Source organism: Denticeps clupeoides, chromosome 11, assembly GCF_900700375.1.
Source record: "Denticeps clupeoides chromosome 11, fDenClu1.1, whole genome shotgun sequence".
Lineage (NCBI taxonomy): Eukaryota > Metazoa > Chordata > Actinopteri > Clupeiformes > Denticipitidae > Denticeps > Denticeps clupeoides.
The window spans coordinates 11,190,418-11,215,180 of NC_041717.1; the positions used below are offsets into that span (position 1 = coordinate 11,190,418).

Sequence of the window (24,763 nt, forward strand, 5' to 3'; positions counted from 1 at the left end):
CATATTGGTCAGGGACATCAGATAAACTAGATTAGCAACTTTAGGACGGCAGATCAAAAGGTTAACTCCAGGCATGTCTGCCACTGTGGAAATAACAAGTGAAATGAATACAAAAACTTCACTAAAAACAATTGAAAAACAGACTATATATCATTGTTATCTTATATGATAGGGAAAGTGAGTCCAACTGTGGAATTCATGTACATAGAAGCAATAAGAATTGCTTTCCAGCCATGCCTCGCACTGAACCTCGTATAATCCGAGCCTCCAGTACTGCTCGCCTGGTCCTTCCATCACTGAAGGTACGAGGAAGACACTCATCTAGACTCTTCTCAGTCTTGGCCCCTCGGTGGTGGAATGAACTACCTCTTGAGGTCAGAACAGCTCAGTCACTGAGTTTTTTCAAATGGCAGCTCAAGACCTTCCTCTTTAGAGAATATTTAGATTATATTTTCCAACTTATGTACAGAATCTACAACAAGAGTGAATAAAAAGATTGTATTCATAGTTGAGGGTCCTAATGAACTAGAACTGATCACTTCATCGATGGTAACTTGAAAGCATGTTGTAAGTCGCTCTGGATAAGGGCATCTGCCAAATGTAAATGTAAATGTCTTAAGGAATACTGTCACTATAGAGACATGCAATGAACGATCTGTCTTGCAGAGTCAGGCTGTCAGTTCAAACCACTGAACATTAACATTTAACTGAGGTGACCTCAGTCTCTGATATATACTGTAAGTATATCTTCCTAAAGGCCAATGGGAGATTTTTGTAGCATCATAGTCTGATTATACTCTGCAAAATCCTGATGAAAACTTAAACCATTTACAACTGTTTTATATTTTACTTTCATGCGCACACACACACACACACACATACACACAGTTTTGATCTTTCATTGCAGCTTCATTTATGCACCCTTTGGCCTTTGGAGACCTTGATACCTTGATGTGTGGACATTTATACTCGTGTTGCTTTTCAGCTCAGTTGGTGGCCATTGGTCAGCTGAGCTCTATGACACTGGCTGAACTTGTTGACAGGTTTTCAACAAGTCACAGTGGGGTTATAGGCTGTTTCCACAGCAACCATACAGCCAATTTTTTTCCCCTGATGGTCTACAAACCATTACTTCAAGCAGCTGTGTTTTACGTTTGAATCCCAGCAGTGCCTCTATCAGACATATCTTGCTAGAAAGATAATTGCCTCGCTCCATGGGAGGTAGGTGACTCGTCTTAACTCCCCCACATCTCCACAGCGACTCCTGCTGTTAACGGGGTTCTTGTAGTGTCCCAGATGAAGTGGAGGCTACCCCCGACATACCAGGATCCTTCTACAACTTACAGATGAAAAGATGCGGTTGGCTGACTGCAAATGGATATGTTTGCCCTTGCCCTAGAAGATCGCTCGAAGAGTCGCCTACACAGCTGATCGTTCCAGACCAGGGACCCAACTGTGAAATTTGTAATAAGTGGAGAAAAAAAGAAAATCCACTAACACAATTTAGTTGCTCTCTACACAAAGGTTTTGTGACCAGGTTTAAGCCAGATATAACAACCAATACCTAGAGCATATGACAACATGACTTATTCACCATGGGGCAGTGGTGGCCTAGCGGTTAAGGAAGCGGCCCCGTAATCGAAGGTTGCTGGTTCGAATCCCGATCTGCCGAGGTGCCACTGAGGTGCCACTGAGCAAAGCACCGTCCCCACACACTGCTCCCCGGGCCCCTGTCATGGCTGCCCACTGCTCACTCAGGGTAATGGGTTAAATGCAGAGGACAAATTTACTGTGTGCACCATGTGCTGTGCTGCTCTGTATCACAAGTGACCTTTTGATCACTTCACTTTAATGATGTAACTTTGGGCAGCACCAGGTTCTGTGGGCAACATGGTGTGTGTGTGTGTGTGTGTGTGTGTGTGTGTACATGCCCTGGGTGAGGCTCCACCCTGCACCCAGTGTCCCGGGATGAACTACCTTGAGAAAAACTAAGTCATTGTGGAAAGTGAGTGACTGAGAGTGTATACAGGAGATAACAATAACACCCAAAATGAAAGATCTGGCAACATAGGACTGGATGGTTAGGTTCTGCTAATAATAAAATCCTATTATTAGATACCACTAATTATAAAGAAACCATGTAGTCTGCAACGTAGTAGTGAAAAAATGTGTGTGTGTGTGTGTGTGTGTGTGTGTGTTGGGGGTGGTGAGACAGTCTCTATAACCTAGGTCTGCACCTGAGTGACATGTGTGAGCTTCCTATACAATCAGAGGCGATATCTCTTATCTTTTATTAAATTGTGCAATTACGAAACAAAGTATAATTTACTCTTTGGTGAGGTTAAGTAAGTAAATAAATTATTTACTATTGGTTGTTATGACATCACGCCTCCAGGCCAGGCCATAATTTTTTTTTCTCATTCTTTGCTACCCTTTGACATCTTTTGTTCATACCTTCTTTCATTTCTCAAGACTTTTCCCGTTGTCTCCACATTACACTGGCCAAGACATAAACAGACTATTTAACTGTGTTCTGCAATAAATCATTTCCTTTTGAAATAACTGTTGTTGTTCGTTTTTACGGTGTAGTCTCACAAGCCCCTTTCACTGTGGTATAAGTTTTCGTGATCTCTATTGCTCCAACAGATATAAATATCATCACATCACATTGTTACATTTTTAGATCTACCCAAAATGTGTGTTTAAACTTTCAAACACCATTTGTGTTACATAAACTGTCACAATGGCTTAGATGTCATGCACATTTGCTTGACATCTTGTCTACTGTTGGCAATTTAGCACAGTTACACAAATTTACATAAATAAACGAAACCTAAATAACTAAAACTTGCAACTGTTCATAAAACACCTGGCACCCAATTCATGTGTTTAAGTACATGTATTTTACTGCATTAATAAAATATACTCACTCACTCATCCGCTATCCATTACAGCAGAATGTAGAGAGCAGGGCGGGGCCACAGCCCACCGCATTAATAAAATGCAGAATAATGAAGTGTGGCTGTCCATGGTGCAGATTCTTGGCGCACAAGAGGGACTATCGAGGTTCAGCACCATGGACAGCTCTCCAGCAACAACTCTCTCTTCACTACTCCCACTCACTACCTCTCCACTCACTACCTCTCCTTAACACACACACACACACACACACACACACACACACACACACACACAATTCACCTTTAGATGGCAGGAGGAAACTGTGGAACCTGCACCAAAACCACACACTGTACAAACGCCACACACAAGGTCTGAGCCGGTATTGGAACTTACAACCTTGGAGGTTTTATTTTACACATCTCTGCTCTTTTTGCACATGTTTCTCTTGTCTTGTGTGTCCTGTTTGAAATATCCAACATGTCCACTTACAAGCATCTTATATGATGTTGTCCTGTTTGTCCAGTTCATTGTACAGAAAAAAATGACTTTTCTCTTATAGAGACCTGTACAGTATTTAAATTTTAGTTTGTATAGTTTACTTTAGTGTGTATATACATATATATTTTTCTCTTTTATGATTGCACTATGGGGGCTTCTGTGTGAAACATTATTTCAATACACGGTGTAATACAATATGACAATAAACCAATCCTGAATCTCGAATTTTGACCTTCGTGGTCTGCGTGTAGCTGCCCAATCTTTACCTATAGTCCAGTCCTAACTGCTGTGATTGGTGAAACGAAGGTGGTCGGTCAAATTGGGACGGAAGAAAAAAGTGAAGGATTGATGGTTGAATCGGTATTCATTTCCTACGTTTCTGCTTTAGGTTCGAGCCTGATATATTTTGTCCTGCCTACATACATTTTGCCGCTGGCGTGTCCAGCCTTTAAATGAATTTCCGCACCGTGACCGAGGCAGACATGATCTCCCTATAAGGGTGTAATTTGCTGATGGGGGTCTTCTCCCACCAGAAGAGGGCAATCCGAATCACCGCGCGTCTGCTGGAAAGAGGGAGGCAGCAGCGATGGAGCGCCGCTCCCGTCCTGTTAGTGCGCCGGCGGCGAGCGAGGATGTCCGGATGAGCGTCGCGTCGCGTCGCCCCAATTCTCCTCATCCGTAACCCCCCGAGAAGGCAAATCCAAATCGTCTGGAATACGAAAACCATTCTGAGGGACGTCCCTCCGGCGTCTCCTGGAAGCGCTTTCATTACGGCTAATGGATCCAAATCAATGCGCGCGTCTGTAAACTTTTCCTCCTCCCCTCCACCCCTCCTCTGCCTTCACTCGCTCCGACATTCCGCGGCTCCTTCCCGGGAAACCATGTCCGGAGTGAACTTTCCCGCCTCCCAGCCCCCGCGCCCGGACACCGCGCCGCGGGACTGAAGTTCCACGGTCCCTCGGAGCCCCGACGCCGCGCCGCCGGTGCGCGCCCGCGTGTGCAGCAGACGGGACGGACTGCGCGTGCCATGCGGGCCACGGAGCGCGGGCTCGGGGAGATCTGAACCGCACGGGCGCGCAAAACACGGAGCGATGGGTAGGTGGATTCTATTCTGCATGCAATCGTGGGTACCTGCAGGCTGCTCCACCTCTGCTTCGTCGTGCCATCAAATCCATCCTGGTATTCAAATGGTTTTATATATTTTTTTCAAGATGAGCACAATATTCACCATTTTTACAGGTAAAACGTATATATTTTATTTTATGTTAGAAGACATGTTGCACTACATACAGTCCCCCCCCCACCCTAACCAACGATTAACTATTTCAGCGCCCCCCCCCCCCCCCCCTTTACGCCTGTATCATATTCGTATGGAAACACTCCTCTGTTGCTTGCTTTTATATTTTGCATATGACGGTCTTCAAATGGCGCGTGCATGCATTAATTACAATAAAAATAATGACGATAAATCTTCGTCGTCTGTTTATAATATGACGGGGGCAACTTTGCCGGGCGGAGGAACTTGCGCCAAAAAAATCTCTGCATCTTAGAAACGTACTTCAGCCTAGAACCATAAAAACCATCAACAGGTTGAGAACGTGAATAAATAAAACCTTGTCTGATTTTAAAAGAATTGTTTCTACCCTATTACCCCTCTTCTCGCTTGCTCTCTCTCTCTCTCTCTCTCTTTATATACACACACACACACACACGCAGACAGACCTATGCATGTATGCATTTCCCTCGTCACCTGCCTCGCTTTGATTGAACGACTGGAAATAAACCTCCAGTCATACTCTGCGGGCGTGAAGGTATTGGTGTGTAGCTGAGGTAAGACGCAGAGCTCATGCCCTGTGGTTTGTCGATATGGTAGTGGTCAGACACACTGTGAGATGCACAGAAATTCATCTGAGAAAGCGTATTGCCGAGTAGTCATCTTTACCGTCAAACCATTTTCAATACCCACCACACAAAAAAAAAAAATAAATCTAAACAAGCCGTGTTTGCTTCTCAACATCTTCCAGCCTGGTTCCCAGTTTCCAATGGAATTTGAAGGTTCCTGCAAGGCTGCTCCTTGGTTGGCTTATCTTAAAGACCATGATTCACCATTGAAAATCTAATGGAATGGAACTGTTATATGGAACTTTTGTGACAATGCTTCAGCCATGCTTAATCTCATTGAGACTTTGCATTTCACACTGAGATTCTGAAATATTAAAATGTCACATGCAGATATGTGAGGTCACATTCATTCATTTACTGGCCATAAAGGGCCCCTGAGGTTTGGGTATCTTTTCGTACATTTCACTTTTTCCCCTTGTCCTGGGGAAGGAAGGAGACTGTTAGACAGATGAGGTGCCCCTTATTAAATGGCTTGGAGCTTTCTCGTGTAATGGAGTGGGGAAGGTGTCAAAATAGATATCAGTAGTGGAGATTGAATGCCTGTCAGGGTATGGTGAAGGGAAAAAGGGCACACCCCGAATCAGTTTCCCTGGCTTTGATTCATGTGCTTGGATATAACCTGCGATGAGAAAAATGAAGGCAACCTACATTAATAATAAATGATAATAATAATGATGCAATTAGTAGACTATAAGAGGGTTTATTGGAACATATGACCCACAATCTCGCTGAAGAATGACTGCTGATGTTAGATGCCAGCCACGTGTGGCAGATGGCAGCCTGGCAATCAGTAGGGCTTGAGCTTGAAGTCTCGATGTTGTCTTGTTTGCATGGATTTAGTAGGTGGGATTATTCACAGAATTAGGAATTTCTGTGAGCATTGATGCCGCTGATGCCGTCTCCATCATAGCGATTGTGGCCAGCAGATGGATCCCGGGCTGTAAACACACAAGTGGCTGCGCTGAGTCATTATTAGATTTGGCGTCAGAGAAATAAGTGTGGTTTGAAACAGACCCATGACTGAGAATTCTGAAATAAAAAAAAAAAATAACACTTTCCAGTGTATTCCTCCTCCTTCCTTTGGCTGCACCAGTTCAGCTCCAGGATCAGCTGGTCTGGCTGTCGGTGCAATTGATATGGCAAATGTTTTACGATATCCTCCACGACCCAACCCTCATTCATCCAGAATTGGGAACACAAAAAATAGACATATATTAATATAAACTACTGTTGTATCTTTGATAAAAATAAAGGAAAGAGTAAATGTCTGAGAATTCAAAAATTAAGTTTCATGCCCCAAAATGCCCCGAGTTTTATAGGGTGTCTCCCATGTGTCGAACATATATGGCAAAAAAAGCTGACTAAGGATCTAAAGCAGTGGTTGGACCCAGAAATGATGTCAGACTTAACAAGCAGATTAAGCCAATGTACATTTTGTTTTGAGTTATACACTGATACCTGTGAAAATATTACAATATTGTGAAAATGAAAATATTGTGTAATATGGCTCATTACCTCACAAGTTTTACAATGCCATTTTATGACATGATGTTGTTATATTTGTGGCAATGGTTGAGAAAACAACCATGACGTGAGCGGCTGCAATTTCACCATCAAAAATATATATCCATACCCTCCAAAAAAAAAAAAAATATATATATATATATATATATATATATATATGTGTGTGTGTGTGTGTGTATGTATGCGCGCTCCTGTACTCCAAATCTCCTGAGGAATGTTTTTCTCACCAAGTGTGTTTGATTTCACATCATCGTTTCACTTTGATCATCACAGGCCAGCTTCCCATTCACTCTCCACCTTGGTAAGAAGCTCTCTGACAGCGGTTACTGAGCTTCTTTTGTGTATTGTTCAAACCTGGCTTCTGTGATGTGCAGGGATTACACATTTGCAGACAGAGATGGACGGTAAGAGACCTGAAAGCAGCGAGGCTCTCAGTTCCAGTGCTACCAGCATTTGACGCACGGACGCTTTGATCTGGTCGATTCGTGGAACGATATAAATCAATTCGAATCGTTTCCATCACTGCACGTTCACCTGCAAATAAAAAATTCTGCAGTGATTGTCAACACCAGTCCTCAGGGCCCCACTACCAAGTCCGGTTTTAGACTTCTATGGCCGGTTTTAGACTTCTATGGCTGGCACGATGCTTAACCAGTAGCTGTTCCCAATTAAAATCCCATCTGCAAATGGTCGTTGAGTATCTTAACAGATGTGGGTATTTTTGGAATATCAAACCCCACTCATGGACAGAACTGCAACATCTGGCTTAATTGCTGCACTTAGATTACAATAGGCAATTACTGAGCAACTACTTGACAGGATTGTTTTATTAAAATGTATGTTTTTTTTTACTATTGTATTTTTATAGCCTTCTGAACTGTTTTTTTTAACTGGGATAAATATATATACACACACAACATTTTATATAATATTATTAATACTGTTTTTTGACATTTACATCCACTGGACCCACAGTAGTCTGTTTGATATTGGATATATAGACAGAGTGTGTATATAGTGTATCGTTTATAGTTCATATTGGGCATAATTACATGTATTAAAGTAGTAATAGTTATTTGGTATTCCTTTACGCAATTTGACTGTTGCCTGATAAACCTTTTTTGTGACTGTGCACATGGGTAATAGGAGATATGAGGGTGAGCATGAGATGGCTGCCTTAAATGCTTCTGAGCTGAATCACCAGCCCCCTTTTAATCAAACCCCTTCTCCACAAAATGTTTTGCGGTTAAAAGTAACAATCATCTTTAAAAAGGGATGACTAGTGTAGCATTGAGTTCTAAGTAATGAATGTTTTCCTCTTTGCCCTCTGTTTGGCTGCAGGATCCCTGATGCGAGGCAGGTGGCTTATGGTCCCTCTGCTGGTGCAGGCCTGGCTCCTGGCATCCCCAATCAGGGTACGCGAGAGGCCGTGCCCACAGAGCTGCCGCTGCGATGGCAAAATAGTTTACTGTGAGTCCAACGCCTTTCGTGATGTGCCAAAGAATGTGTCAGTTGGATGCCAAGGCCTGTCTCTGCGCTACAACAGCTTGGTGAGTCTGCGGGCTGGCCAGTTTTCCAGCCTGAATCAGCTCGTTTGGCTGTACCTGGACCATAACTACATCAACGGCGTCGACAGCCAGGCATTCCACGGCGTGCGCAGGCTGAAGGAACTGATCCTCAGCTCCAACAAGATCACGCAGCTTCACAACACCACGTTCCACACCATTCCGAATTTACGGAACCTTGACCTGTCCTACAACAAGCTGCAGGTTCTCCAGCCCAATCAGTTTCAGGGACTGCGCAAGTTGCTCAGCCTGCACATTCGGTCCAATTCCCTCAAAAGCGTCCCCATGCGAGTGTTTCAGGACTGCCGCAACCTCGAGTTTCTGGACCTGGGATACAATCGCCTGCGTAGCCTCACGCGAAACGCATTTGCCGGCCTACTGAAGCTGACCGAGTTGCATCTGGAGCACAATCAGTTCTCCAAGATAAACTTTTCTCATTTCCCCCGTCTCAATAACCTCCGGGCTCTTTATTTGCAGTGGAACCGAATAAAAACAATCAGCCAAGGCATCAATTGGACCTGGACCTCCTTGCAAAAACTGGACCTCTCGGGGAACGACTTGCAGGTACTGGATGTCAGCATCTTCCAGTGTCTCCCAAACTTGCAGACTCTGAATCTGGACTCCAATAAGCTCCTCAACATATCCCAGGAGGTAGTAGCTGCCTGGATCTCTCTCACCACCATCAGCTTGGCAGGTAACATTTGGAATTGCACCCCTAACCTCTGCCCACTGGTCACATGGTTGAGGAACTTCAAGGGGAACAAAGAAACCACCATGATTTGTGCCGGGCCCAAGGAAGTTCAGGGGGAGAAGGTGATGGAAGCTGTGGAGACTTTCAGCATCTGCAAGATAAATCCTACCCCTTATGTTTTAATCTCCTCCACTCTCAACTCACCGTCCAAGCCTGGAAAGTTTCCTCACCCCACCGCGCCCAGGTTGGATGAAGCGCTCACCCGTGGCGGAAAGCAGGCCGTCCCTTCGCCCTCCGCTGCCCGGCCCTCCACACCCGAGCAGGAATTTGAGCATGTGTCCTTCCATAAGATCATCGCCGGCAGCGTGGCACTTTTCCTGTCCGTGGCTATGATCTTGTTGGTTATCTACGTCTCGTGGAAGCGCTACCCAAGCAGCATGAAGCAGCTGCAGCAGCACTCCATGGTCCGAAAGCGCCGGAAAAAAGTGCGGGAGACCGAGCGCACCCTGAGCTCCCCCCTGCAGGAGTACTATGTGGACTACAAACCCACAAACTCCGAGACCATGGACATGCTGGTAAATGGGACAGGACCCTGCACCTACACCATCTCAGGCTCTCGAGAATGTGAGGTATGATCCCTCGCCTTCTCAAAATCCATTTCCACTGCGGGGAGCCAGAGGTAAATTTCCAGTAAACAGAAGGCAAAAAAAAAAATAATCGTTTTTTTTCCCTTCTGCTGGCTGTATCTATTTATGGGGTTGGAAATATGGGTCAGTGCATGGTAACTTGAGTCATACTTTTTTGGAGATTATGACCGAATCCGCTCGCTAAACGTTCCGCCGTTCCCATCTGAAACAGGCATCATGGACACCACTGGTCCAAATTCTGATTCTGACAAATTCATTGTCGCAGAAGTAATATTTCCAGACTCCGACCAAAAAAAGATTGTCCCAGAAACGTATGGTCTGTGCTAGATCAAGTCACTGTGCAGTGAGTCATTTCCTGTCCTCTGTGTGTGTGTGTGTGTGTGTGTGTGTGTCTTCTTTTGTATTAACAACAGCACACTTTGCCACGGGCTTTGCTTACAGGAACTGTCACTCAAAGTCGAATGTGATCTGATAGGCTGCATGTTTCAGGAGAGTAAATAAAATGGTTTTGGAGTAAGCTAATTTATTTAAGTGTGGCACCAAAGCAAGTTTTTCGCCTCCCTCTGTGTTCAGAGCTGCGATGGACGCGCGATAAGGGCATTCAAGAGATGTCTTCTCATGCTTGCTGTCTCTTGTCTTATGCGTACGCCATTGATCTTCATTTGCGGTGTTTTCATCCCTCAACGTCACCACAGGTAGTATGATGAATCTGTGTCCATTATCCTGACCACAGAGTTTTATTAAGGGCAGCCATTTGTCAGATGCAAACCTGACGGTGGCATCTGCGTGTCGAGACATTTAACTTCGTTTTCGTGTATCAGGCTTTTGCAAGCAGCCGTACCACAGGGCTGTCGATCGTGCTCTGGGGGAGGATGGGTAATCTGTGAATGCGGTGACATAACTCAAGCACGCCTATTGTTTGTAGCAGCTCTCCAGCCTTTGTCCAAGGTGTGCATGTCCGTGTTTGTGTTTATCTGCCTTGCACTTGGTTCTGTTGCAAAGTCATTATGTTTAAAATATGCATTGTTTTCAGTGCAGAACTTCCTGAGAATTGTCCCTATGTTGAGCTTTTTCAATTATAATTTTTTTTTGTCAAGTGAGCAGTTGCTATGATACTAAAAAAATCCCAATACTATACTTTTCATCATTGGCGTTTTGTAGTGCATTTGTTCAGCTTTTTAAATTTGTATCAGGTGAAGTTGTTATATAACATAAAATGGACCTTCAATCGCAGTTATGGTTGATATTCACAGTCACTGTTGCTTTTTTTTTTTAACAAATAAATCTATTTATCTATCTTATTTGTGAAGCTGCCTTGTATTTATTTTTCACATTGTTTTTTGCTGGTCCTGGGCTGGCTGCAGCGTTCCGCAGTTCCCACCGTAGATGAACAGAGCCTGGCAGATTTTTGTTGACGAGGCAGGTCTACAGGACGCAGAGACTGGAGGCCATTACAGAGCTCCCTTGATGTTGCAGCCAGTCAGGCTGTCTGTATTTACAGCAAAAGGGACCTTGATTTTTATCTCAGAAAATTGGAAACATCCAGGAAGGAAAAAAAGATCAGAGACATAAACACATAGACCTTAGAGCACATTTTTTATCTAATGGTTGTAATGTTTGAACCCTGGGACCAGGGTCAGAGCTGAAGCAGGGAGGGAGTAGATAAAGGTTGATGGAGAGGGGCGATGTGGCAGGGAGACAGAAAATGTGCAGTGAACTATTGCTCCTGTAACACAGCAGAAAAGGTGGAGAATCAGTGGTGCGTGCACACACTCACCCACACCCATACCTACTGTTATATAGTAGAATAGGATGGTAGAATGGTCATACTGTGATGTGACAATTGAGAATTTCTACTTATTTCAAGAATGTTGACTTATGAATGATTCAAAAAATAATAATTCACCAAGTCACTGAGTTTTTTTTTTAAACAGAGATATAAAAATATATATATATATATATATATATATATTTTTTTTTTTCTAAATGAAAATGCAAATAAAAAAAATCAGCAACAAAGCAACCTGTTCCAAAGCAACAGGTCTTGATATAAACCTTATAAGCCAAGAGGGGAAATGGCACAAATGTTTGTCATCCATTGCCATACATATATTCCTTAATGCATTCCGTTACAATATAAAATACAATTCAAAACACTTTTTGTGCATAATCCAGTCCACATAAACCACAAAATAAAAGATTTTGACATTTTGGAATGAAAAGTTTATTTATTATCTATTATCTTTGAGCAGATCTCAATATATCACTGCAGATTTCACAATGTCTCTTTCTTTCCTTTTAATAGATAATAATACAGATACTTCATTTTTGTGTATGCATACAGTAACTTTGCGCTGAATGGTATGGGGGTCAAAATCTCTAGTTAAATAAATAAATACATACATACATTTGCTTTAAATGCAAGAGGAGAAGTACCAAGAGCAGAATGTAAGAGCAGAATTTAACATATTCACTTGGTGACTCGGTTAAACTCTACTTCTATATATTTAACATATACATATACAACTATTCCAGACTTTTTGCCCTACATTTCTCTCCCCCCACATACATAAAGTCATAAAGCACAATGCACCCCCCTCCACCACCACTGCCATCACCAGCAATCCGCCCCAAGCTCCCCCACAAGTAAGCCCCTTCCCCACATATGCAGCACACTGACCACAACCCCCCACCACCCAACTGCATCGTCAGTAAGCCCCTTCCCCACATATGCAGCACACTGACCACAACCCCCCACCACCCAACTGCATCGTCAGTAAGCCCCTTCCCCACATATACAGCACACTGCCAACCCCCCACCACCCAACTGCATCGTCAGTAAGCCCCTTCCCCACATATACAGCGCACTGCCAACCCCCCACCACCCAACTGCATCGTCAGTAAGCCCCTTCCCCACTTATACAGCACACTGACCACAACCCCCCTCCACCCAACTGCATTGTCAGTAAGCCCCTTCCCCACATATACAGCGCACTGACCCCCCCCCAACCAAACTGCATCGTCAGTAAGCCCCCTTCCCCACATATACAGCACACTGACCCACCCACATCACCCAATTGCTTCATCAGTAAGCCTCTTCCCAACATATACAGCACACTGACCACAACCCCTCACCACCCATCTGCATCGTCAGTAAGCCCCTTCCCCACATATACAGCGCACTGACACCCCCCACCACCACCACCACCACCCAACTGCATCATCAGTAAGCCCCTTCCCCACATATACAGCGCACTGCCCCCCCCCCCCCCCCCCCCCCCCCCCCCCCCGTCCCCCCGTCCCCCCCCACCACCACCCAACTGCATCATCAGTAAGCCCCTTCCCCACATATACAGCGCACTGACACCCCCCACCACCACCACCACCACCCAACTGCATCATCAGTAAGCCCCTTCCCCACATATACAGCGCACAAATTGATTCTTGAAGTGATGTCTGACTGTTATTATGTTGTTCATAGCAAAACATCCTGATGAATAATTTGTAGTGCTGAGAATCCCCTTTTTCAAAAGTCATAATTTACCGCTGATGTTGGAGGGTAAATCTTATTAATGAACATATCCTAGGAGTCTATTTGTGTGGATGCTCTAAATCTTATTTGAAATAGAATGGGGGTATATTATTTAGTACTTGTTCCACGGTTTTTACTGACTAATTTGAACTGGCATGGAGGTTAAATGTGGGGCAGTGGTGGCCTAGCGGTTAAGGAAGCGGCCCCGTAATCAGGAGGTTGCCGGTTCGAATCCCGATCCGCCAAGGTGCCACTGAGGTGCCCCTGTGCAAAGTACCGTCCCCACACACTGCTGCCCCGGGCGCCTGTCATGGCTGCCCACTGCTCACTCAGGGTGATGGGATAAATGCAGAGGACAAATTTCACTGTGTGCACTGTGTTCTGTGCTGCTGTGTATCACATGTGACAATCACTTCACTTTAAAATAAAATAAATGTGCAAGTCATGTTAATATTTTAAATAGTTTTTAGTCCTGAGAATCAGCTATAAGTGAAAGTGAAGTGATTGTGATGCACAGCAAGCACAGAGCATTGTGCACACAACAAAATGTGTCCTCTGCAATAAACCTATGAAGCTGAACTAAAGCTAAACTATGATGCTAAACTGAACTTAGTGGCCAGCTATGAAAGGTGCCAGGGGAGCAGTGTGTGGGGACAATACTTTGCTCAAGGGGATCTCAGTGGCATTTAGACCCTCAACTCTTACCATTCCACTTTTTTACTTGCTAAGCCTGTGTGTACAGTGTGGAAATAATTTTGTCCAGACCCTATAAACTACAATATACTATGGATCAGGAAAGTATCCACAGTGCCTTTTTAAACCGCCTAAAGTTCTAAGTTCCTAATTTGATTAAATTATTTTTTTTTTTTTCACACAGAATTCTACACATGACACCGCATAATGAGATCATGCAAAAAGGTTTACTTGAGCAAATATGGCAAATAACTTTTGGCCAAAAAAAAAAAAGTTTTGGCAAATATTTAAAAAAAAAAAAGTACATAACAATTCACAGCCTTTGCTCAATACTTTGTCGATGCACCTTTGGTAGCAATTGCTGCCTCAAGTCTTTTTGAATTTGATGCCACAAGCTTGGCACACCTATCCTTGACCATTTTTGCCGATTCCTCTTTGCAGCACCTCTCTAGCTCCATCAGGTTGGATTGGAAGCACTGCCATTTTAAGATTTCTCTAAAGACGTTCAATCGCATCAAGTCTGGCTGAACCACTCAAAGACATTCACAGAGTTGTCCTGAAGCCATTCTTTTGATATCTTGCTTAGGGTCATTATCCTGCTAAAAGATGAACCGTCACCCCAGTCTGAGTTGAAGAGCGTTCTGAAGCAGGTCTTCATTCAAGATGTCTCTGGACATTGCTGCAGCCATCTTTCCCTCCTTCCTGGCTAGTCTCCCAGTTCCTGTATGCTTCACTCTATGGATTGCATTGGTCTGGTGATGAGCGGTACCTGGTTTCCTTCACACGCGACACCTGGCATTCACACCAAAGGGTTCAATCTTTGTCTCATCAGACCAGAGAATTTAGTTTCTCTTGGTCTGAGAGTCCATGAAATGTGCCTTTTACTATGAATGGGCCAGATGGCCCTCTACCATACAGGCCTGATTGGTGGGTTGCTGCAAGGATGGTTGTCCTTCTAGAAGGTTCTCCTCTGTACACAGAGAACCTCTGGAGCCCTGACAGAGTGACCATCAGGCACTGGGTCACCCCTGATGGCTCAGTTTAAGTGGCCGGCCAGCTCTAGGAAGAGTCCTGGTATTTTTTTCTGTAACGTTCCCCAGATTAGACCTGTGAGGTGTACAGAAAATGATCTTTGACTTGATTTAGACAGATATGTGCCTTTCCATGTCCAATCAACTGTTTTTTTCCACAGGTAGACTCCAATTAACCTGGAGAAACAGCTCAAGGATGATCAGCGTAGTTGTTATGGCGTGTTTTGCGTAGAAATGTGAGGAAATGAATTTAATCCATTTTGGAATAAGGCTGTAACAATACAAAATGTAGAAGTGATGGTGTTGTGAATACTATCCGGATAAACTGTAAATACTTGTCAAAAATAATTTCATTAAAAATAAAAGAAATATTTATAATATAAATGTTATATTTAGCACCGTCTGGTCCTGATTAGACTCCAAATGTAAAGTGAAGTGATTGTCACATGTGATACACAGGAGCACAGCACACGATGCACACAGTGAAATTTGTCCTCTGCATTTAACCCATCACCCTGAGTGAGCAGTGGGCAGCCATGACAGGCGCCCGGGGAGCAGTGTGTGGGGACGGTGCTTTGCTCAGTGGCACCTCAGTGGCACCTTGGCGAATCGGGATTCGAACCGGCAACCTTCTGATAACGGGGCCGCTCCCTTAACCGCTAGGCCACCAATTGTAAGACAATTTAGTTTTTTTTTTCTGATATAGTTGAGAAAACACTGGAGGATACTAAGGACCACTACAGCTAATATAGTTTTGCAGCCTCGCTAAGTGGACACTGACAAAAACTGCTGATTGGAGGCATTATTGAGATGCTTCCAACTGTAAAAAAAAAAAAAAAACTTCCCTGAAACAACAAATGCCCTGTTTAGTAGTACACGGCCTCCTGCCGCTCTTTGTTAACGCAGCTCCTTTTCCTCCAAATTGCACCGACTATGTCCTTGGGCTTTGGATGCCTTCCCAGAAATGTTGCCCTCAACGCTGGACCTCTAACACAGAGATCCATTCGGGCTTTACCTGATAAACATATGCAGCATTGCTGAGCTTTTAATCCAGGGGTCAGCCATCTCAGCACAAGTCTCCTTGTGATTAGTAGCGGAAGGCATATTCTTGAGAATTGGGACAAATCCCCATTAAAACAGTGGTGGTAGTAGCCTAGTGGGCATATGAACCAGACCACAAATGCTCACGTTCCAACCCCACTTACAACCAATGTGTTCCTGAGCAAGATACTTAACTGTGAGTTGATACGGGGGGACTGTCCCTGTAACTACTGATTGTAAGGGCATCTGATGAATCATGACAAATTTAAAGTGGATTGGACCAAACACAACTGTCTTAGATAAGAATTCAAAACTTTAAATGATTAAGATATACATTAAAAGCCCTCAAAGCCGATGATAAAAGGTGTACGGTGTAAATAATATTCATGACTATGATGTAATAGAAACAAGGCGAAACAACTCAGTTATGCACAAAAACTGTAACTACTGATTGTAAGGCAATCTGGATAAGGGTGTCTGCTAAATGCCATAAATGTAAGTATGAAATTATTGGCATATAGAGGTTCTGCACACACCACAGTCAGAGGTTAAACTTTGTTGAACTTTGACCTTTGTGCACTGCCATGCATTGTCACGTGACCAATAGAAACAAAGTATTAAAGTGGCCTTTGAAAACAAAATGGAAGAGAAATTATACAGTAATTACAAGTTGATTATAGAGATTTAGTTCAACCATATAATCTTTTCGCGACACTGCAAAAAAAAATGTCAAATGCTACAGTCCAGATGTATTGTGATAGTAAATTAGAGGTGAGGAAAGATAATTAACAATAAAGTTCCACACTTTATTTAATGCTCTTGAATATTAAATATCGGTTTGGCAGTGTTTTATGTTTATGACCTGTATGACTTACTGAGAACACAGAAAATTGACAAGTAATGTAAAACGTAAGTGAGAATCCATACGATTAAGGAATTTTAATCCATACGATTAAGGAATTTTGTAAAATTATGTACAGGTGTTCAAGACAAGGAAACGGAGGTGGTCAGGGGTGCCAGGACTGCTGTTCTTGATCTTTTTTGATACAGCTTATGTTTAAAATGCACATTGATATTTTATTGACTTGTTTAACACTTGCTTTTTATACAACATTGCACTTAACATGGGAAATATACCATCTAAGTAAGATCCCTGTTGCCCCTTGAAAAGGCCAAAGTTCTTTTTAGCAGTGTTATCCTGAGCAGAATGCCTACGGTCTGTCTTCTCAGTGGATTAGAAAAGCGAGTGATTGCTCAGAGGTTTTGATGGCCATCGACATAAATCCCTTGAGAAAAGAGAAGCTCTGAAGGGTGCAGTTTTGATGACCTCTGCTGAAAACCAAGGAACAGAAATGGAAAGGGGATGTCAAGTAGTAGACTAATGGATTTCCTCTTCTAAAATTGAGGTCTTTTTGCTTGTATACACTGCCTCTAATCTTGTTTCATTTTTTTACACCCCTTTCCCCTGCCGCTCATTTTCTAAATCTCTACTGCTTCCTCCTCTTGCCTGATCAGTGACTGGCCTGCTTTGGCAGTGGGTCAGAATGTGAGTATCCTGGCGCAGTGCAGTTTGCATCTTTCCTATCTTTACCGGCGATTTGGCAGATGATATATTTAGACTTGCTTTATGCTTTTGAATAAACTGAAAGTCCAAAAGAGTTTTCCATGCTGAGCACAAATCCTCCAAAAAAATTAAAAATTGTCCAATCTGGCAACCACACAGCATCATATCTAATAATCATTCCTGAAAAACAAAAACAAAAGGGGACACCAGACTGTAGGAGAATATGAATAATATGAGCAGGTTGTACACCATAGAAGATGGTTTGCACACGACTAGAGGGTAAAATCTCACATACAGGACTGGACAAGAAAGATATAGTCTCTGCAATCCTCAGTCCGGCAGTGGTGGTGGCCCCTAGTGGCTGCTGGCTGCAAGGGTCAGGGCGTCACAAAAAAGTTAAACATGCAAAAAAAAAAAAATGCAAATGCAAAAACGAATTCTGGAATCTCACACACATAAACACTTGTGCAGTTGCCATTGCTATCTTTAGCACCAGATACTTACAGTATAAATGAGACAGTTCAGCCCTCAGAAGGAAGGGCGTGAAGTGAAAACGGATTGCCGAGGCGGCCTGGGCTGTAGGCGACAGGGCCACAGAATTGCTATTACACATTTATGATGTTTTGTTGAGCACTTGGATATTTTATTTATCACAGGGCTACATTCTCTCCAATCACCTCAAACAACGTTTCTTAAAGGTTTGCCTTCAAAAGTATATCATCGATGGCTGAACCCGGCTGCACAGAGCTCCAGATGACAGCAACTGTGTCTTTCACTATCGGGTGCACTTCTAAGTGGGTACAAAAAGGCATGCTAAGATCTTCTCACCAATGTCATCCATTATTAAGAGCTTAGGTGGCACATGTGACATCCTGATCTGTATGTCTTAAGCGCAATATTTGAACAGGGAGCTTGGCGGAAAGAGCTCACTAAAGCTGCGTGTCTATCAATCACACCTCTGCGGCTGAGAGTAGTTCAGGGAGCACTAAATGGAAGACTTAATCCCATTTTGCTCACTAGAATAACTAATAGTCCGCGAAAGATGTTTTTCCCCCTTCTGTCCGCAATCCTTTATTCTCTTGCCTACTCAAGGGCCTGCTAAAAACATAATGGGATATTTTAATTATCATTATTCTATTCACCAGCAGTCTCCAGGTAAAAGTCACTGAAATGTGAGCATCACTTTTTTCCTGTCCAAATAAGACAATTTAGTTTTTTTGTAATGGGACACCAGGCATATTAGCCGCCACCCTGTGGAACAATTACTGCTTTTTTTCCATCTTAAGGTACAATCTCGCTCAAGGCTTGATGCCCCACTTTTCAGTGAACATCCATCTTTGCACATGAAAGACTGACAAAGCTTCTATCTCTAACCTTAACCTCATGTCTCTCTCTAGTTTCTGTAAGTGTAGTTATGGCTGTCTCTCACTTTCCCCACTCTGGCTCTTTTGAAATCTAAGAAAGTGATTTCTACATTATGGAATCTGTGCTGAATAATTTAGACCTAGTTGCTTTTCATCTGTTTTACTTTTCTTTCTGTCTATTTTTCTCAAGAACGACTATTTCCTGTTTGGCTGTTTAAAACATTGATTGAGGTCATGCTCTTATCATCTCCCAGAATTAGCCGAGCGGACTTTTCTGACAGGTGATTGAAAATACCAGCAAGTTGCATCAATTTGACCTAATATTTCCATGCTGGCAAAAACTCAGTACACTTAGTACCAGTGGGATCCCGTTAACTCCTCAGCATCTCAGTAATAAGCATCAGACAGTGTCCCTATGTTCTTATGAGACCACATACCATGAATTTGTAGCTGCATGTAATAAAAACCCACCTGTGGGTGTGTTTGGTTCAGCACATTTGCCTATCAGGGGTACAATTCAACTTGACTGTCAATACTTCTGCATTGTCTTCATTTATGGGTGCTCGGCATGTTTACTGCACTCTCAAAGCATGTCACAGCTTTATAGAGCCACCTTAAAGCGTCCCTCTAATAAAACACTCATTTGAATTCCTCTCGTCAGCAATCAAATATAAATCTCTTTAATTTGCTCCCAAGGCAATGGGTTTAATTACACAACACCGTGTTTGGTTTCTGCCACACGCATTTGTCATGTCTTCCAGAAAAATTTTATGTATTAAGGGAATAACCAAAAAAGTTTTTTCTTTTTTTTTTTATGTTGATTTAATTAGTGTGTTGGAAAACAAAGCATGACTGCAGTGAGATGCTTGAAGTCAACTCTCATGCCCAAGGACTATCTGAAGTAAGTCCTTGACCATGCCCATTTTCAGCACTTCTTCGTGCTGTAAACACTTCATTTGTTGTTTCTTTCTGAGCGCTGGCAACAGTTTTGACCGAACAATTCAGCATTTGTTATGCTCCTTCATCAAGCCCTTGTGAGCAGAGGAAGGGAATGTGGATCTCTTCATTTTCTCTGTCCTTTGGACAGAAGTGGAGAGTCCCCTCCCCCAGCCTGTACTTCATCGTCTGAACAAACACAGTATGAATGTATGTGCAAGCACAGTTTTTCTATACACCACTGATCAAAAGTTTTAACACTCCTACTCATTTATTCTTTTTTTCTGAATAGTTTCACAGTGTAGAAGAAAACTAAAGACTTTTTGTAACCGTCCTCAAATGGTTCATATGTCGAAAATGTGTTTTTTGTTCACTTATGTTAATGATCTTCATGTGAACCTTTTTATGAGGCAAAACTTTAATGCATCTACAACGGACTTTTTCAGGGTCAAAGCATCATAACATAAAAATAACTATAACTTTTTCTTTGTGTTGGCATCAAATGAATGCAAATTAAATGGTCAAAATTTTCACATGTGAAAATTAAAAATGAAGCTGATTTCACATGTGAAAATTATTTAATGAAGCTGATTATGAATTTGCCAGTAGTTTGGAAAGCTTTAAGTGAAAGTGATTATTTGTCATTGTGATACATAGCACGCAGAGCACATAATGAAATGCGTCCTCTGCATTTAACCCATCACCTGTGTGCAGTGGACAGCCATGAACGGCGTCCGGGGAGGAGTGCGTGGTAGTGAGTCTGCTCAAGGGTCCTTGATAGTTGGTGGATTCAAACCTGCCACTGCGACTGGGACCTGTCATAAATCTGCTTCCTTTACCAATAGGCCACCACTACCCTGTAGGTAATTAAAATATAGAGAGGCAACTCTGAAGAATATTAGATTCTTCAAAAATAGCCCATCATATTCTCCATAGCCTGTAAGTGTGTTGAAACTTTTTTAGTTTGAAAGTGAGATTTTACGTAGTGCTTCCCTCTCGGATCAACAATCTTTCACTCTGTTGACATTTACAGCTTTACATTTACCCCTCTTTTTGTGGGATCGATGTTGAGCTCCCAAAAGTGAGAGGTGTCTCCAAGCACACTCGCTTCAGAGGCCCGACAACCAGAGACCGATGCTTTCAGTTTTAAAGAAGTCAAAATTCTGATTCTCAAAACGTTAGCCATCGGTCTGGAAGCCTCCACAAGCATCTCTTTTATTGACAGCCTCAGACAGAGCAAGGACATTGACAACTTCCCCATCATTGTTTAAACTAATAAGGAGCATCTGCTGCCGCATCTTCATGAGGCTTGACATCATGCAGCACTGGTACTCTGACTCCAGAGCAAAGCAAATATTGAGCATAGCCCTAATTAGTCACTCATTATCTTTTACTTTCGCCACCCAGGCGGCAGATCTCGCCTTCTTCTCTTTTCTTTTTGTTGATATTTTATATTTTAGCCAGGCTTTCAGGGTCTGTCTCATATGTGTTTCTCCGCAAAAAAACGATTCCATTTGGCGTCAGCGCTGCAACACAGACACTGTCTTGCAGATAATCAAGTGGTGCCACGGCGATAGCAGGAGCTATATTGGTTACCGTGGTTACTGAATTCCTTCACAAGTGGGGTGTAGTTAAGGATGTCAGTCAGTCTATGTGCAGCCCACTCACAAAGACACGGAAAGAGGATCATGTCAATATCAAGCCTTTTTGCAGATTCGTGCAGCTCCCCCTGTAACTTGGCAACAGGAAAGACGGGGAGAAATCAGCATAGCTATGTCTGAGACAACAGAAAACAGTGTTTGTTCAGTAGCTGAGGATATCACACACCACTGCACAAATAAAAACAATGGTGCTGGTTATGTAATCGTCACTTTCAATACTTTAAAAAAATGATTGCAGCAGGAAAACTGTCATTAAGATGCAGAAATGGGTAGTCTTAAAATGAAACATTGCATGCTAGTGTGAAAATCAATAGAAATTATGTTTGCACACATCTTTGCATTATCATCAGTCAGCCGAAACATTAAAACCACTGACAGGATAAGTGAATAACATTTTCTTGTTGCTGTGGCACCTGTCAATTGGATATATTAGGCAGCTAGTGAACAGTAAGTTCTTGAAGTTGCTATTTTAGAAGGACCAAATTGAATAGTATGCTATAGCTTCGTTGAGCACAAAATGGGTCTGGAAAGGTGTAAAGAAAATGTATCTACAGATGCTGACATTGTTTAACAGTTACATGTATCACCTGGTTCTGGAGAAACACACTGTCTAACATGTATGTAGCTAAAATGACAATAAAGCTTAACTTCATCAAAACTAATTTCTTCTGGTGGCACGAGAAAGACAAACACAATATAACACATATGGTAGTAATGTTAAGGCTGATCAGTGTATGCCTATGGATCATATTGTTATCAAATCTTATGAATGACTTCATGACCATCACATGTGTTCAAGTGTGCTCACACTTAATGGTCAACTGTAAAAGGATTCAGGAGTTATGCTGGGTGGGTGGAGACCATAGCTCTTGGCCTCAAGGTCAATCTGGACTGATTGTGTGTGCCAGAAATAAATATCATGATATTTGCTTCTTTCAGAATTTCATGCAAACGGCATTGGATATCTGATAGGACGTTACGCCCATGCACAATTAGGTGAGGTTTGCTTTTAGAAACCAATGTAATGCCACTCTCTGTCTACTTTATTTTAAAAGAGAGTAAATTATGTAGTACAGCACCAGTTGAGGGATTATCTGGAGATTTTAAGTTAAATGTCCATATTTTAAACTTTTGACAGATAATTTTGCAGTTTTAAGAACCAGTGACAATATTTTCCCCATGCCTTCTTCATTCTTGAACAATCAGTGGGTTGACAGTAAACCATATCTCTTTCATTCAACTCAAGGTCTACCCTATGCAACCATTTTTTTTCCCATCACTGCTAAACCAACCAGGCCTTTGCAGTGTTCACCAATGGTATTCTGTCCCATTATATGTACTCACAAGAATAGAAATGCAGAGATAGACAGTGAGACAGAGAAAAAGAGAGAGAGGGAGCAAGAGAGAAAGAGATTGAAGAAAGACTTGGAGGAGTGAGACCAGAATCAATATTGCATGTTCTGTAAAACATTTTCAGTGCAGATAAATCACTGGGCAAGATTATCCCAGGACGAGAGAACAGAAGCGTTTCATCAATTGCAGATCAGGAACCGTTATTGATCTCCTGTGCCATGGTCTTGTTTGACACTTGACGAGGCCTGCCTATCTTTTGGAATTAATTTAGGGCCCCGTCAATCCCCACGTCCCCTAATTTGTAAAATGAAATGGCAGTAGCTGAGGTGAGAGACTAATTTGGTCTTTGTCAGCTTCCTATTAATGATCTTGTAATAACAATGATGTTACAGAACGTTATGTTCATCGTGGGATACATTGGACAATACCTCACTGATATCGGTTTTAAAAAATGTTTGGAATTTGGTTGGTAAATATAAAAGCAAATTTTACATCAAATGGAGCATATTTGACATTTAAATAAGTGAGTTACACATAAATGTAATTTATGTGTAATTAATGTATGGGTAAATTATGGGTAATTTATGTGCGGGAAATTCCCTTAATTTGTTTGTTTCTTTCAGATAGACAGTAATTTGGAGAATACTGCCCGCTATTTGATTGCATTTAGACTCTTGGGATGGCAACTTCGTATAACTGGCACCTTTAATGGTACTGCTGTTATGAAAGTATCAAATTGATCCGCAGTTTAATAGGTTTTTAGTGTAAGTCCCAGAAGATGTGTAATGAGAAGTTTATTGGAAACTACTGTATACTAGGAGATGTTTCTTCTTTCATGCCTCATTCTCCAGGTAAGCTTTTGCTTCACTTGGCAACCACAATGGACAGGAAATAGCTTCATTACTTCCATTATAATTCCTCTCTTGGGATGATATTTAAAAATGTGCACAATCTCGCTTGTCTCACCTTCCATCGCTGTGCATTATTCATTCTAGAGAGAGTGTCAAAAGTAAATGGGTAAATGTCACTGAGTAGCTGAGTGTCTTCCTTCCCTGTCACGCTCCCTATCTCTCCCCTTTTCATTTCGTCATGCTATTTCTTTATCATTTCAAATGCACAAGAAAGGGTTTACACTTGCACTGGCAGAAATAGAGACTGAATATGGCAACCACAATCATAAGCTGATGTACAAAAGTAAAAGAGTATGGTAGAAATAATCACAAACGAGCATTAAAAGCATTAAGGGCATAAATTATCCAAAGTCATTGGATACACAAATCTTTAAACATATAAAACATACATTTTATAATATGTAAACATATATTAAGGAAAAAGCTACATGATGGATGTGTTCATTAGTGTAAATGAGCACTTCCTAAAAATGTACGTAAATAGGTATTCATCCGTAACTTGCAGAAGAGAAACAATCTACCATTTTTGTTGTTGTGCAGTTTTGCCTTGTCATCCATAACACAGTAATTAATGAGGTATTGATCCCTAATTTATCAGCTATATAATCAGGTGAAATCTCAAATCTATTACTTGTTGTTCAGTGCTAATTAAACTCAGATTGAAGAGATCATACAAAGTTGTGGTGCTGAAGTTAGCATGCAGGCATTACACCCAATGCTGGCATGTAAATTCAGCAAATTTATGATATAATCCCAGGATTGGAACATCCAACATTCAAACTGAACTCTTCTGATGGAGCTACAGCTCTTACTGACTATGCACATCACATTTTTTGAAGCTGTGACTCTTTTCCATAGTCACTCCAATGGACTAATTACAAAGTCCGCCCCCGTCGAGCAACTTAAAATTAAGTGTGTTGCTCATAGTGCATTTTCATGGCAGAGGTTT

The 24,763-nt window shown here is 42.2% G+C and overlaps 1 protein-coding gene across 3 annotated transcripts in view; it reads left to right on the plus strand.

The window, feature by feature from the left end:
* The first annotated feature begins 3,902 nt into the window (after window positions 1-3,902).
* LOC114799915 (leucine-rich repeat transmembrane neuronal protein 4) overlaps window positions 3,903-24,763 on the plus strand; it is a 104,490-nt gene continuing 83,629 nt past the window's right edge. For 2 of the 3 annotated variants that reach the window (XR_003751292.1, XM_028996875.1), the window contains exons 1-2: window positions 3,903-4,494; window positions 8,167-9,760. Coding sequence is in view for 2 of the 3 variants with exons in the window: in XM_028996875.1 (XP_028852708.1) it covers window positions 4,491-4,494; window positions 8,167-9,716 (1,554 nt within the window). In the remaining variant the exon portion in view is untranslated. The remainder of the gene's footprint in view (window positions 4,495-8,166; window positions 9,761-24,763) is intronic. The other variant, XM_028996874.1, reaches the window with a different exon arrangement.